Source organism: Sus scrofa, chromosome 5, assembly GCF_000003025.6.
Source record: "Sus scrofa isolate TJ Tabasco breed Duroc chromosome 5, Sscrofa11.1, whole genome shotgun sequence".
NCBI classification, from domain to species: domain Eukaryota; kingdom Metazoa; phylum Chordata; class Mammalia; order Artiodactyla; family Suidae; genus Sus; species Sus scrofa.
In genome coordinates this window covers 99,289,668-99,303,810 of record NC_010447.5, presented here as the reverse complement: position 1 = coordinate 99,303,810, position 14,143 = coordinate 99,289,668, and the positions used below count along the sequence as shown (strand labels likewise).

General features: G+C 37.1%; 1 protein-coding gene across 6 annotated transcripts in view; it reads left to right on the top strand.

The window, feature by feature from the left end:
- Window positions 1-14,143, top strand: part of METTL25 (methyltransferase like 25) — a 141,951-nt gene that overhangs the window by 54,775 nt on the left and 73,033 nt on the right. For 4 of the 6 annotated variants that reach the window (XR_002344285.1, XR_002344284.1, XM_021092803.1 and 1 more), the window contains exons 6-7: window positions 4,366-4,460; window positions 11,470-11,499. Coding sequence is in view for 3 of the 6 variants with exons in the window: in XM_021092803.1 (XP_020948462.1) it covers window positions 4,366-4,460; window positions 11,470-11,499 (125 nt within the window). In the remaining 3 variants the exon portion in view is untranslated. Of the gene's footprint in view, window positions 1-4,365; window positions 4,461-11,469; window positions 11,500-12,135; window positions 12,248-14,143 lie in introns of all 6 variants that reach the window. The other 2 variants (XR_002344286.1, XM_021092802.1) reach the window with 2 other exon arrangements.

Below are 14,143 nucleotides of genomic sequence, written 5' to 3'. Positions count from 1 at the left end.
AGAAAATAGCTTAAAATTCTTACCTCAAAATCCAGAAAGAAGCTGAGACTGGAGACAACATGGGAATTAAATTTGAAGGAGTAGATACAATGGCCCAGAAACTGGAGTGATGCAGCTGTAAGGCAAAAGTTTGCCTAGGGCAAGAGTATGGGTAGAGTAGACAGAGCAAGGGTTGCAGACTGGCACTCACTGGCAGGGAGTGTCTAACTAATTTTAAACAGTCTTAGTACCCTCATGGTACTTGTAAAAGCAGCAAGGTCAGGTAAGTGTGATGCTTGATTACCGTACAGATTTTTACTTCCTACTGTATTCTGCCTAGCCACTTACTTGGGTACCAACTGAAGGCATTTATGTTCCTTCATTCAAAGAAAGTATAAAAGGGGCATGAGGAGTGCGAAGATTATGCCTTAAGAACCGTTAAGAGGAGACTGCTGCAGATTCAGAGAACTTCAAGGTGATTCCACAGCCAGTGGGTGGCCAGAGGAGTAAGTCTCTAAAGTGATTTCACAGCCATGAGCCGAGGCTGGCAGTTTGTGTAAGCTGCCCTAATATCTTAAAGTTCTTAGGTGTTTTGGACAGAGATTTGGGGAGCCTTGTGCCTTGAATAGGACTGCCCTTCTGCTGTCCTTCACCCTGTCGTGTGGCGCTGGAGAGGCGGCTTTCCTACCCACGGATTCCGAGCACCCTGCTGCGGGCCTTCACTCTGGCGCAGGGAGTAGCTTTAGGAGCCTAAGAAAAGCGGAAACCGCCCTCCACCACCGTCAGCGTCATCCGCACAAGTTGCACCCTCAGCAGCACCATCCTCCTCTCGCCTCCGTTTCTCCAGCGACAGCCCCGGGTGCTTAGTAGGTGACTGCCCCCTTTCCTGCTTCCACACACGCCGTCATGTGGAATCAAGAGGGAGCCCCAGGACTCTGTGTGTCCCTGTCTGCATCTTCCTTTCATCTCCAGGAAGCAGTGGACAGGCCGAGAACTCCGTTCCCCTGAACACTTCCCTCCCCTCCAAGCGGGGCAGCCAGAGCTTCGTCTCCGTGAAGACCAAGCCCCTCAAGCCTTTGATCCCCTTCACGTCCACTCACCAGAGCCCCAGGCCTCCCACAGCGTTCCTGACCCCCGCGACTCTCCTCGCATGTCTACAGGGCCTTTATTCTGCCTGGTCTTCCACCTTCCTTCCCGCAATTCCGTCCTGAGTCATGCATTACTCTGAGTGCCTCTGTCTGTAGTCTGTTCTCTGAAAATGCCTCTACTGTCTCGTCTAGTCAAAACTTAGCTCTTTCCTAAGAAAGCACACTTCCCATACTCATCAAGGCCTGTGTTTTTCTCTCTCACTTCTTTCGTATGAGGTAATTAGCCTCATTGCTGTTTCAAGATTGTATTTATCGTCTAATGCTATTTGAGAAATCACCACAAAACTGAATGGCTTAGAGACAGAATAAATTTTTATGATCTGATAGTTTCTGTGGGTCAAGAATTTGAGAGTGACTGGGGCATGGATTTCATATTATTAGATTTTTTCCTGGAAATAATACACCCCTTCCATTATAATATATTTTCCAGAAATACTCTTCCCATTTCAATCTAATATTAAATAGCAATTTTTCTGCATCGGTTTTCTTAAATTATTGTTAGTGGAGGAAATATCTATTTTCAGGCCAGTAGACCTGCTTTTTTCCTGGCAGCATAAGGTGAATTGCAGAGCAGTGATGGTGCACTAATTACACTTTTCATTACAAATTCATTGCTTGTTTCTTAAATAGGATTCCTTTCATGTTCTGGAGTAGGTTGACTTTCGTCTCCTCTTTCCACTGTTAGAAGATTGTTTTGTAGGTATTTGATTGAGATATTAGAAGCTGACAAATTGCTAGTTAATTATTTTAAATTGTAAAATATTCTGGTATTATGTTTTTGGAGATTAACTATATCCTATTGGAAGTTCTTTTGTTTGTTTGTTTGTTTATTAAGTCTTCCCCCAATACTTTCATGGCTTACTTCCCCTTTTAAGTCTGCTCAAATACCATGTCCTCAAAGAAGACATGTGTATTAATTAGTACAGAACTATTATTCCACTAGTGTGCCCTGACGGAAAGTTCTTGGGATACTGCTTCCTTTATCTTACTCAACACAGTTGTCATCTGTTTATTCCAGTGTGATGTACAAAATTTGCCATATTTCCAGAATCCTAAGCTACAGAAACAGTTTGGGAAGCATTCAATTAAGATAAAGATTTAGGTAGAAAATGGATTCGAACCCAAAGTAACAGGCACTTCAACAAGACAGATGGATATTTCTATTTCAGTCCAGAGGTAGGTAGAGCTAGTAAGGGAACTCTGCACAAAAATGCCTTCCCAGAATCCAGATGCCTCTATTTTGTTGCTCCTCTGTCTGCTGCTCTTGTTTATATAATACTCGTTGGTTTGCCAACACGACCACATTCCAGACAGGGGAGAGATGAAGTGGGGTGGAATGTGTTGGGGAAAGAGCATCCCACCCACCCACCCCTTTGAGTATTTGTACACATCCATTTCTGCCTACATCCAGTTAGCCAAAACTTAATTCCTGGCTGTCCTGGTGGCTGTATGGGAGTCTGGGGATTGCAGTCTTTAATCTGAGCAGTTGAATAGCCAGCTAAAAATTGAGTTCTCTGTTACTACAAGGAAGAAGGAGAGACCGGATGGGAGAAGGAAAAGAACTAGTTGTTTTATTGGTTAGCGCTTTTCCTAAACGCTCTCAATAAAATAGCACAACCCGTCTCTCAAGCCCCTTACCTCTTATAGTAAAGTTTAGGTGTTTCTCTTCAGTTATAAGAAAAAAAATTAAACTACTTAGAGTAACCCTTTCATTTAGCAATAATCATGTTTCAGTTAAATCGTAAAGCCTTCAGTAAAACTTAAACCACTGTTTCAGGGCATCTTGGAAGTTGACAGAGGAAGTAGTCCAGGGTCCCTAGGACCTGAACAGGCTTCAAGGGCTCCATGAGTCCTGTGCACTTGTAAGTGAAATTGTTTATATAGCCTGAGAGCATGGCCTCTGGAGTCAGTCTTCCTGGGCTTAAATTCCAACTCTGCCATGTGTTAGGTTTGCAACTTAGGCAATTTTCTTCACCTCCCTGTGCTCAGTTTTTCTGTCTGAAACATGAGAATAATAGTATACCTATTTCATAGAATTGCTGTGGGGACTAGTTAACACATTTAAAGCTCTTACTAGCGTTTAAAGCTAATTAATACATTCAAAGCACTTATAATAGTGCCTAACAATATTAACTATTTTATAAATACCAATATTATTATTATTTATATTCTTGGGGCATGGTCCATATCTTCCATCTGATTATCAGGAGGGGAATATGATAAATCTTAATACCTGGAAAAAATCACTATCACACGTTTATGATCTACGTGAAATTTAAATTTTCTCTCTTTTAATCAAAAACCATCTGACCTTTCATAGCACAAGTTGACTTGGTAGAATCTACCTCAATAGTATTTTCTTTTAAAGCATTTTCTTGTTTTCTACCTTCTGTTTTACTTTTTAACCTAATAGGAAATTTATATTTATCTCAGTTTTCTTTTAATTGTCATAGTTTTGATAAAACTTAAGCTCTTATTTTCTAGGCTTAATTTAAATTAGAAATTGGTTTTTTTTCTTTCCTTTTCGAAAACATTGTGTAACTAATCATTGTACACAAGGGGCTTAAACATCAGCAAGTTGCATATGTAACTCTGTAAATGAGTTGGCAGAAGATATGTGTGATTAAGTAGTGAATGTTGATTTTGCTGTTGTTACTTGAACCATAAATGCAATTGAACCATACTGAATCACAGTTGAAAATATTATAGCCTGTTAATATAGTGAAAAAAGAAGAACCCATACAGCTGTTCTTTTTCTGAAAAGTGAGTATTGTGGCTAGAAAAAAAAAAAATTGATGCTTCAACATTTTTAGGAGTGAATTAATATTGTTCTTAATAAATTGCCGGATGTCACATTCAATGAATCTTTTATTAGAAAGTCAGGTCAGCAATAAATGCCCAGTATCTCATTACTTATCTGTTATAGTTACACTGAGCATGAAAAGTATTTCCATATTAAATTGCTTTTGCTAAATCTTTGTGAAATAGTTTTTGCAAATTGGTTGATATTAGACCTGTAGCTTAAATACAAAACAGCTGTTGTTGAGAAAATACTATTTTCATAACATTAATATGCTTTCAATTAACATCCTGGAATGAACTGTTAAACGTTACCACTTCCATGTGTAACTACTGTTTGACTTTCTCAGTGACTGATTTGCTTCTCCAATAGCTTATTTACTTTAACTAAAAGAGGAAGAATTTTATTTAAATAATCCTAATTTTTTCCCATCTGCAGAATGTACCCAAGAAAAGTGGGGATTTCCAATGTGCCGCTCTTTGAAGGAAGGGAGATGGTGCTGTGGCCGTAATGCCAGAATGTCAGCATGTTTGGTATGATTTTTTTTTTTTTTCTGAACTAAGAGCTTTATCCAGATGTCACAGAATTTGTTTATTTTTTTTGGCTGCATTAAATGCCTTATTTTGCAGAGTGTCATTATTAATGCTTTGTGTATTGCAAATTATGAGGAAAAATGGCTTGCCCTTCCAACGTTATTCATTCTACATGGAGTGTGGTAATGATTTATAGTTATACCATAATTCTATATTATAGGACTTAATTTCATATATATAATTACTTCAGTTATCATATAAAATCTACCAACAACCAAGTCTTAGACACAGAATTACTTCAGTGCTTTATTCACAGCCCGTGGCATATTTGTGTGTGTTTGTAGCAGATCATTTGGTCTCCTACTGTTTTGTAAAATGGGAAAAATATTATTAAGCTACCTGGGATATGAAGTAACTGTGTAGGTAAGTGAAACCTTTATTAAAGTGCCTGACTGGGCTAGTGTCCTTAGACCTAGAACATGGTGTTATGTTTATTTAAAAAGGGCTTCTATCTGGAATCTAATATACGGCACAAATGAACCTTTCCACAGAAAAGAACATCATGGACTTGGACAACAGATGTGTGGCTGCCAAGGGGGTGGGGGAGTGGGATGGATCGGGAATTTGGGGTTAATAGATGCAAACTATTGCCATTGGAATGAATAAGCAATGAGATCCTGCTGTGCAGCAGTGGGACTATGTCTAGTCACTTATGATGGAGCATGAGAATGTGAGAAAAAAGAATGTATACATGTATGTGTAACTGGATCACCATGCTGTACAGTACAAAACTGACAGGACACTGTAAACCAGCTATAATGGAAAAAATAAAAATCGTTATAAATAAATAAATAAATAAATAAAAAGGAGCAGATGCAAGTTAAAACAGTGTAAATGGATTTTTGTCATCATAAATTTAAAATACAGTTTTTAAAATTTATCTAACCCCAGGATAAATCATCATGTGGTCATCTCTATGCCAATAACACAGCAATATAAAAATAGCACACCAGTATACCTAAGAATTACCTTAGAAATCTGTTCGTGCTCCAATAATGATTTCCTTCTTTTAGGTCCTTTTAAAATACCTTTCTGGAAATGTGTCTTGTTCTTTCACTGTATCTGTAAATGATACTTGTTTAGGGTCTTATTCGAATGGCAAGTCATTCTTGGAAAGATTTGTTTTCCAGAATGCTGTTAGCTTATACCCCTAGGCAAGAAATTGAAATAGTCTTTTCTCGGGAATCGGAGTAGCCTGAAAGAAAAAACTGAAGATGGTGGCGTTAGGCGTTTCCCAGTGAAACAGGATCTTTTTGATGAGGCACTTAATTAGTAGTCCTCAAGCACAGGCTTAAATCAAGTTTATCATACCCACATTTTAATTATCAGCAGATAGCCAAGACTCACTAGTTGTCTAAGACAGTCTAACATGAAAGAATAGGGATCAGATAAATAGAAAAGAAGCAACATGGAGGAAATGGATACTATCCAAAATAAAATAAACTATTAATATCTCTTATAAATATAAAAGTATATTATATCCACAAGAGAAAAATGTTTTCTCTAAAAATAATCAAGGAAATTAAAAGATGTTCCATGCTCCTGGTTGGGAAAAATTAGTATTGTAAAAATGGCCATAATACCCAAAGCAATCTACAGATTCAATGCAATCCCTATTTTCACAGAACTAGAACAAACAATGCAAAAGTTTATATGGAACCACAAAAGACCCAGAACTGCCAAAGCAATCCTGAGTAACAAAAACCAAGCAGGAGGCATAACTCTCCCAGACTTCAGGCAATATTACAAAGCCACAGTCATCAAGACAGTGTGGTACTGGTACCAAAACAGACAGACAGACCAATGGAACAGAACAGAGAACCCAGAAATAAACCCAGACGCCTGTGGTCAGTTAATCTTTGACAAAGGAGGCAAGAACATAAGATGAGAAAAAGACAGTCTTTTCAGCAAGTATTGCTGGGAAACCTGGACAGCTGCATGCAAATCAATGAAGCTAGAACACACCTTCACATCATGCACCAAAATAAACTCAAAATGGCTTAAAGACTTAAACATAAGACAAGACACCATCAAACTCCTGGAAGAGAACATAGGCAAACCATTCTTTGACATCAACCTTACAAATGTTTTCTCAGGTCAGTCTCCCAAAGCAACAGAAATAAAAGCAAAAATAAACCAATGGGATCTAATCTAACTGACAAGTTTCTGCATGGCAAAGGAAACCAAAAAGAAAACGAAAAAACAACTTACAAAATGGGAGAAAATAGTTTCAAAAGATGCAACTGACAAGGGCTTAATCTCTAGACTATACAAACAACTTACACCACTCAACAGCAAAAAAGCCAACAACCCAATGGAAAAATAGGCAAAAGACCTGAATAGACATTTCTCCAAGGAAGATGTACAGATGGCCAAAATCACATGAAAAAATGCTCAACATCAGTGATTATTAGAGAAACGCAAATCAAAACTACTATGAGGAGTTCTCGTCGTGGCTCATTGGTTAACGAATCCGACTAGGAGCCATGAGATTGCAGATTTGATCCCTGGCCTTGCTCAGTGGGTTAAGGATCTGGCGTTGCGAGAGCTGTGGTATAGTCGCTGATGTGGTTTGGATCCCATGCTGCTGTGGTGTAGGCCAGTGGCTACAGCTCTGATTAGACCCCTAGCCTGGGAACCTCCATATGTTGCAGGAGCGGCCCTAGAAAAGGCAGAAAGACAAAAAACAAAAAACTGCCATGAGATACCACCTCACACCAGTCAGAACAGCCATCATATAAGTCTACAAATAACAAATGCTAGAGTGGGTGTGGAGAAAAGGGAACCTTCCTGCACTGTTGGTGGGAATGAAAGTTGATACAACCACTATGGAGAACAGTGTGGAGGTACCTTAGAAATCTACTACCATATGACTCAGCAATCCCACTCTTGGGCATATATCTGGAGAAAACGTTCCTTAAAAAAAAGACACATGCACCCGCCTGTTCATTGCAGCACTATTCACAATAGCCAAGACATGGAAACAACCCATATGTCCATTAACAGATGATTGGATTAGGAAGGTGTGGTATATATACACAATGGAATACTACTCAGCCATAAAAAAGAATGAAATAATGTCATTTGCAGTAACATGGATGAAACTAGAGACTCATACTGAGTGAAGTAAGTCAGAGAAAAATACCATATGATATCACTTATATCTGGAATCTGATATACGGCACAAATGAGCTTTTCCACAGAAAAGAAACTCATGGACTTGGAGATTAGACTTGTGGTTGCCAAGAGGGAAGGGGAGGGAGTGGGATGGATGGGGAGCTTGGGGTTAATAAATGTAGACTATTGCCTTTGGAATGGATGAGCAATGCGATCCTGCTGTGTAGCACTGGGAACTATGTCTAGTCACTTATGATGGAGCATGATAATGTGAGAAAATAGAATATGTACATGGATGTGTTACTGGGTCACCATGCTGTACAGTAGAAAAAAAATTATATTGGGGAAATAACAATTTAAAAAAATAAACATTCAACAAACCAAAAAGAAGACTTTTTGAAAAATAAATTCCAAAATAGGGAATTTGTTAGTCATGCTGCATTTAACTTTCCCTGACCAATGTCAGATTACCTTTCTCCTTAGCTCCCTCCATGACTTTGCTCATGGCTTTTTTTTTTTTTGCTGTTAGAATAATTTTGAAAAGTCTAAGGAATAAGTATTTTAGTGCATCTAAGGAACATTTATTTTACTGCATCTTGTTTTGTTGCCTTTTGCTCCATAATTGACCTTTTTCACAAATATTCGAAGCTGAAGAGGTTGAGAAAGAGAAAGACCTTTCTGATGATACTTCAGGTAAATTGTTAAGGGTATTACCTGGGAGGCAAAAATAACTTACAGTTACATTGGTGCAATCTTGTCGGTATACTTTTAGCCTGAAAAAGTTGCAAAATATTTCGATTAATATGCAAAAAAACTGCTTATACCTACTTCTCATCTATTTTGACAGCAACATTTATCATTTGTACTTCTAAAATAAACTCAGCAGCAGCACATACCTAAGGTAGTCCTTTGTACTTAATATTTTTATTGATACCAAATAATTTATTTGGACCCCGTTGTTTCTTTATTAATTCAACTTTTTAGCAAAGCAGGTAACACAAAAGTTTAATCCGAAATGAGTACAGCAAGTACTGTAAATGAAAACTCAATGTTTTCTTCAATAATATACTTGTTTGGGGCCTGTTGCTATTTAATTTAATATGCAAATTATATAATTGCTGTCTTCTCTATTCCTAACACTCTGGCTCTGCATATTCACTGAAGGTGTCCTTGAAGTCAATGGGAAAAATTATACATTTTTCTTTAAACAATTCTGTGAAGCAAACTTTTATACCAGGAACTCATTGTCTCACTAAATTTTCACAATGTGGGGGATTGAAAAGTAAATTGGGGACCAAAAAACAAGTTTTTAGTTCCTGCTCACCTGCTAACTAGCAGCTTGTAACATTTGGCAAATTACATTGTCCTGATCTTGTGCATCTGCAAAATGTGCACTTAGGATGGTCTGTAAGTAATCTTTCAGTGTTAAAGTGACTTGATTCAGCTGTATCTAAAAAGTGTTATTTGGAATCTAAAAATGATGCAAATGAAAACAGAAATGTTACAAAACAGAAATAGACTCAGACATAGAAAAGAAATTTAGGGTTGCCAAAGGAGAAAGGGTGGGAGAGGAATAAATTAGGAGTTTGGAATTAAAATATACACCCTACAAAATAGTCTACAAGGACCTACTATACAGCATAGGGAACTATACTCAATATTCTGTAATAACCTATAATGGAAAGGAATCTAAAAAAAAAATATGTCTATATATATATGTATGTATAACACAATCACTTGCTGTACACTTGAAACTTACACAACATTATAAATCAACTGTATTTCAGTAAAACTTTAAAAACAAAGTAAATTTTTTTAGGGCCGCACCTGTGGCATATGGAAGTTCCCAAGCTAGGGGTCAAGTCGGAGCCACAGCTGCTGGCCGACAGCACAGCCACAGCAACACCAAATCTAAGCCCCGTCTGAGACCTACACCACAGCTCACAGCAGTGCTGGATCCTTAACCCACTGAGTGAGGCCAGGGATCACACCTGCAGCCTCATGGATACTAGTTGGGTTTGTAACCCACTGAGCCACAAATAGGAACTCCCCTAAAAAATGCTGTTTATGAAGACCTAGCCGTCTGAAATAAATCTAAGTATTTTAAATTTGAGTAGAAAGTCTATGCAGATCTGTTGTATTTTACGAATTTCTTTGTTTGAAATATTTTCTTTCTTTCTTTTTTTTTTTCGTTTCTTTTTAAAGCCACACCAGTGGCATATGGAAGTTCCCAGGCTAGGTATTGAATTGGAGCTGCAGCTGCTGGCCTGCGCCACAACCACAGCTGTGCTGGGATCTGAGCCACATCTGTGACCTGTACTGCAGCTTGTGGCAACTCCAGATCCTTAACTCACTGAGCAAGGCCAGAGATCAAACCCCATTTCACAGACACTGTGTTGGGTTCTTAACCTGCTGAGCCACGATAGGAACTTGGAAATATTTTCTTTTGTTTTATTTTTAATTAAAGTATAGTTGATTTACAATGTTGTGCCAATTTCCACTGTATACAAAGTGACCCAGTCATACATATATGTACATTTCTTTTCTTATATTATCTTCCATCACTGTCTATCCCAAGAGACTGAATATAGTTTCCTGTGCTATACAGTAGGACCTCGTTGTTTATCCATCCTGAATGTAATAGTTTGCATCTACTAAGCCTAACTCCAGTCCATCCCACTCCCTCTCTCCTCCCCCTTGGAAACCACAGTTGTGCTCTCTCTGGCTGTAAGTCTGTTTCTGCTTTGTAGATAGGTTCATTTGTGCCATATTTTAGATTCTACGTATTAGTGATGTCATATGGTATTTGTTCTTCTCTTTCTGACTTAATTTAGTATGATAATCTTTAGTTGTATCCATGTTGCTGCAAATGGCATTATTTCATTCCTTTTTTATGGTTGAGTAGTATTCCATTGTGTATTTGTACATCATCTTAATCCATTCATCTATCGGTGGACATTTGGTTGTTGCCATGTCCTGACTACTGTTGAAATATTTTCTAATTAAAATTTTAAAGTATAACTTTGGTGAAAATATTAAAATCTAATTCAGTTATAAAACAGCGTAAGTATGGAAATATATGTCTCTAAAAAAAACAAGTTTCAGAAGGCTTTATTCCATATTTAAGTTATAAGAAATCTTTCATGTATGTTGTGTTATGAGTGCTTATTAGAAATATTAGGAGATATTTTATTAAAGTATTTTGAATTTTAAATAAATATAAGTGTAAAACCAGCTACACATAAAATTGCAAGAATATGTATTAATTTCATTTGTGGCATCTTGATCATATGTGATTTTGATTTGAATTTTCAGACCATGCAGACCAAAAATATGTGTACTTTATAAACTAAGATTTCAACTATAATCTGTTCAGTATAATCTTGTTTAATAAAAGATGAAATTATGTGTTTATAAAAATGGAAGAAAATAAATTTAAAAGTAGTATATAAATATTTACATATAGTAGTTTTGGATTTAATTGATTTGTCTTAGCTACAATAAACGTGAGCCAAGAATATGTCATTTTATTTTGTTTCTGTTTTCTAATTCCTTCTGAAATTCAAGGAGTGTATACAGTTGGGTGTATGTGTTTGTGTACATGACGCACATCCATAAATCAGCTCTAAATTATCTGGCGTACGGCTAACATTCCTTAATGAGATTAACACTTTTAAGTGTATAAATTTATATGTTCTCCCTCAGTTAATCTTTTTAAATGTCACTTTTGCAAGCCCTCATACAAGTGTGTTTATAAGTCTTATAAGATAAGACTAAATATATCAGCTGTCTGTGGTTTGTTTTGTTTTTTTTTTTTTTCCTCTCCTTCAAGGCACTGGAACGGGTTGCAGTTGGCCAAGGGGTAAGTAAGAGCGTTTGCTCTAATCCAGCTGATGAACGTGATAGTTTTTCTCCAAGTGCTCATCATGCTTGACCTGCCGATGAGCTTAAAACCTGATGGACTTTAGTAAATATCACCTCTTCTTGTCACCTACTTATATTCAAATTTATATATTTTCTGTACATTTACTTGAAAAAAGATAGGAGCTTTCAGGAAAAGTAAATTGACCATTTAGGAAAACCACCACATTATACGCTTGTACTACTGCCTCATTTCTTCATGTTATATTAAACACTTTAGAAATATTTCTAAACATGCTGTTGCTGACTGTCAGGCTTTTATGGATTTAGTTCAAGCAAAGGTAAATGAGGTATAGCATTCAATTTATTTTTTAATTGTAGTCTGAAACACATTTAGGTTTTTGGGGGGGTTAGTTTTTTTTCACTCTTTTTTTTTTAACTTCATTAGTCATTAGTTGCAACAGACAGATGGGTTTGCACAAAAAAAAAAAATAAAAATTTGTGTAGTTTCCTTGTCCGCTATGATTCATGAAACATTTAGGAATTTTAAAGTTTTTTTAAGAGTTCTTTTAAAATTTTTCACAAGAGTTTCTTATTGGACCTAAATTTTAGAAATCTCTCTTTTGCTTCTTTTCAGGGAACATTAATATGTCAATTTGAATTTTTAAAAATAATAGTAGCAACAAGTATCGTTTACTGAATGCTTACTCTGGGCCAGACACAATGCTAAGAACTTTGTGTGGTTTTTTGTAAGTATTCATTGTGCCTATCTAAAAATTGATGAAAAGTGATTTTTTAAAGGCATTACAGTATATGTTTAAGTGTGTAGACTTTAGTCTCATGCTGCTTGTTTGCCTCCTGTCTTTGTCAGTTACTGGTTTAGTGACCTGGGACATATGTCATGATTTCTCCGTATCTTAATTTCTTATCTGTAAAATGCAAAGAGTAAAACAACAGTAATAATGAGAGTAACAGTAATACCTTGCTCATAGAGTTTTTTGAGGATTGAATGAGTGAAAGATGTGAAATGCTTAAAACCACTTCTATCATATAGTAAGTGCTCAAAAATAAAATGTCACCTGTTGCTGCTATTGTAGGTGGTTAATAATTATGATCATGAAAAATAATACCCAGGCTTAACGCGTTGCTTGCCAGTGTACTGGTCAGAATGTTCTTCATCCGTTAAAGCGACGTCTACATAGACTGTGAGGTCGGCGCTAGCATCCCACGATGCGCACAAGGACACCGTTACGTAGGGAACTCTGAGATTTGAATCTCGGACTCTGGAGCCCAGGCTCTTAACTACCACAGTGCCCATCCACTGGCAGAGGAAAGAGCCTTCATCATAATAATGCCCCAGGGCATTTGTTTTTCAGTTTCCCAAGTGCTTGCTCTTGTTTACAGTCAATCTTAGGAGTTGGGTATCCCCCAACTTAACATGGGAACATGATACCCGCAGCAGATTAAGGGTATATTCTGGCTCACTTAATTAATTGCGGAGTTCTGACTTAGTGCTCTTTCCACTAGACCTGTAAAATGCATGTCAGGTATGTTGGTGTAAGGGTGTCCTCTTTCTGCTCCCTCCCATTTTAAAATGCTTTCAAGTGTTAAGTTAACTTGTCACTTGTGAAGGAAAGAGCGTAAACTCTGAGCCACATCTAGTTTATTCCTGGAGCAGTCAGGCACAGGCTGCTCAGGACATGTTGACTTCCTGCCCACGTAGCCCCATCTGTGTTTGCCAGGATGGATACTCCTGGTTATTCTAGGAATGCACTTTCAGCGGCACTTCATAACTCTTGCTTTCTCTTAGGAAGCAGCTCTGCAGCTCTTGAGTTCCTCACGGTAACTTGGGAATGATGATTTATTCTCTCCTGTTTGTACTCCTCTGTGCATTCCATTTTTGAATGTTCTCTTACTTAAAATACATTTCTTGGTCTTTTGGAGGGGGCCTTTCTACCATCAGTTTTTAATAACTGTATAAATATACAGTTATTTCTAAATTATCTATATACCATTTTATGTGTTTTTTATCAAAGGCATGAGAAGGAGAGCTTTATTTTTAGAAGCCTCTTCTCTTCTTTCCTAAATGAAAGCATATAGTAAAAAATTAATCGTGTCCCTGCCTAAGGGTCAGAGAGAAACGATAGCATCATGGCTTAGTACTGGGACTTCAGAGCTAGACTTCCTTAGTTCAAATAACAGCTCAGATATTTTTTACGAGTGTCATAAAATCTACGTAAAATTCAAGTCTCTATTACGGCTAATCAAATGAAAAGTTAAGGACTTCGTAAGCCATTTATAATACTAATATTTCACTTCATGTAATAATTTCCACAAATGCCTTGAATTTCAAAAAAAAAACAATATAAGACTAAGTGTTAACATATGAAAAGGTATTTCACCATTTTTGTGAGGGAACTGAAAGGATTTGGAGAAAACAGGGAATGGGTGGTGAAGTAGAAAGTTGGGCTTCTGTAGGAAAGGCTTACTCAAGATGAAAAAATGTCACATCGAAAATACATCCAGGGATGGGAAACAGTTCACGAAAAGTTTTGGAGAAATCTTCAGGAAAGGAAAATTTAGATGTCAGAGATTTTTTGTCTCAAATCTATGAGTTTTATTTGAAAAGAGATAGATGAAGAGTA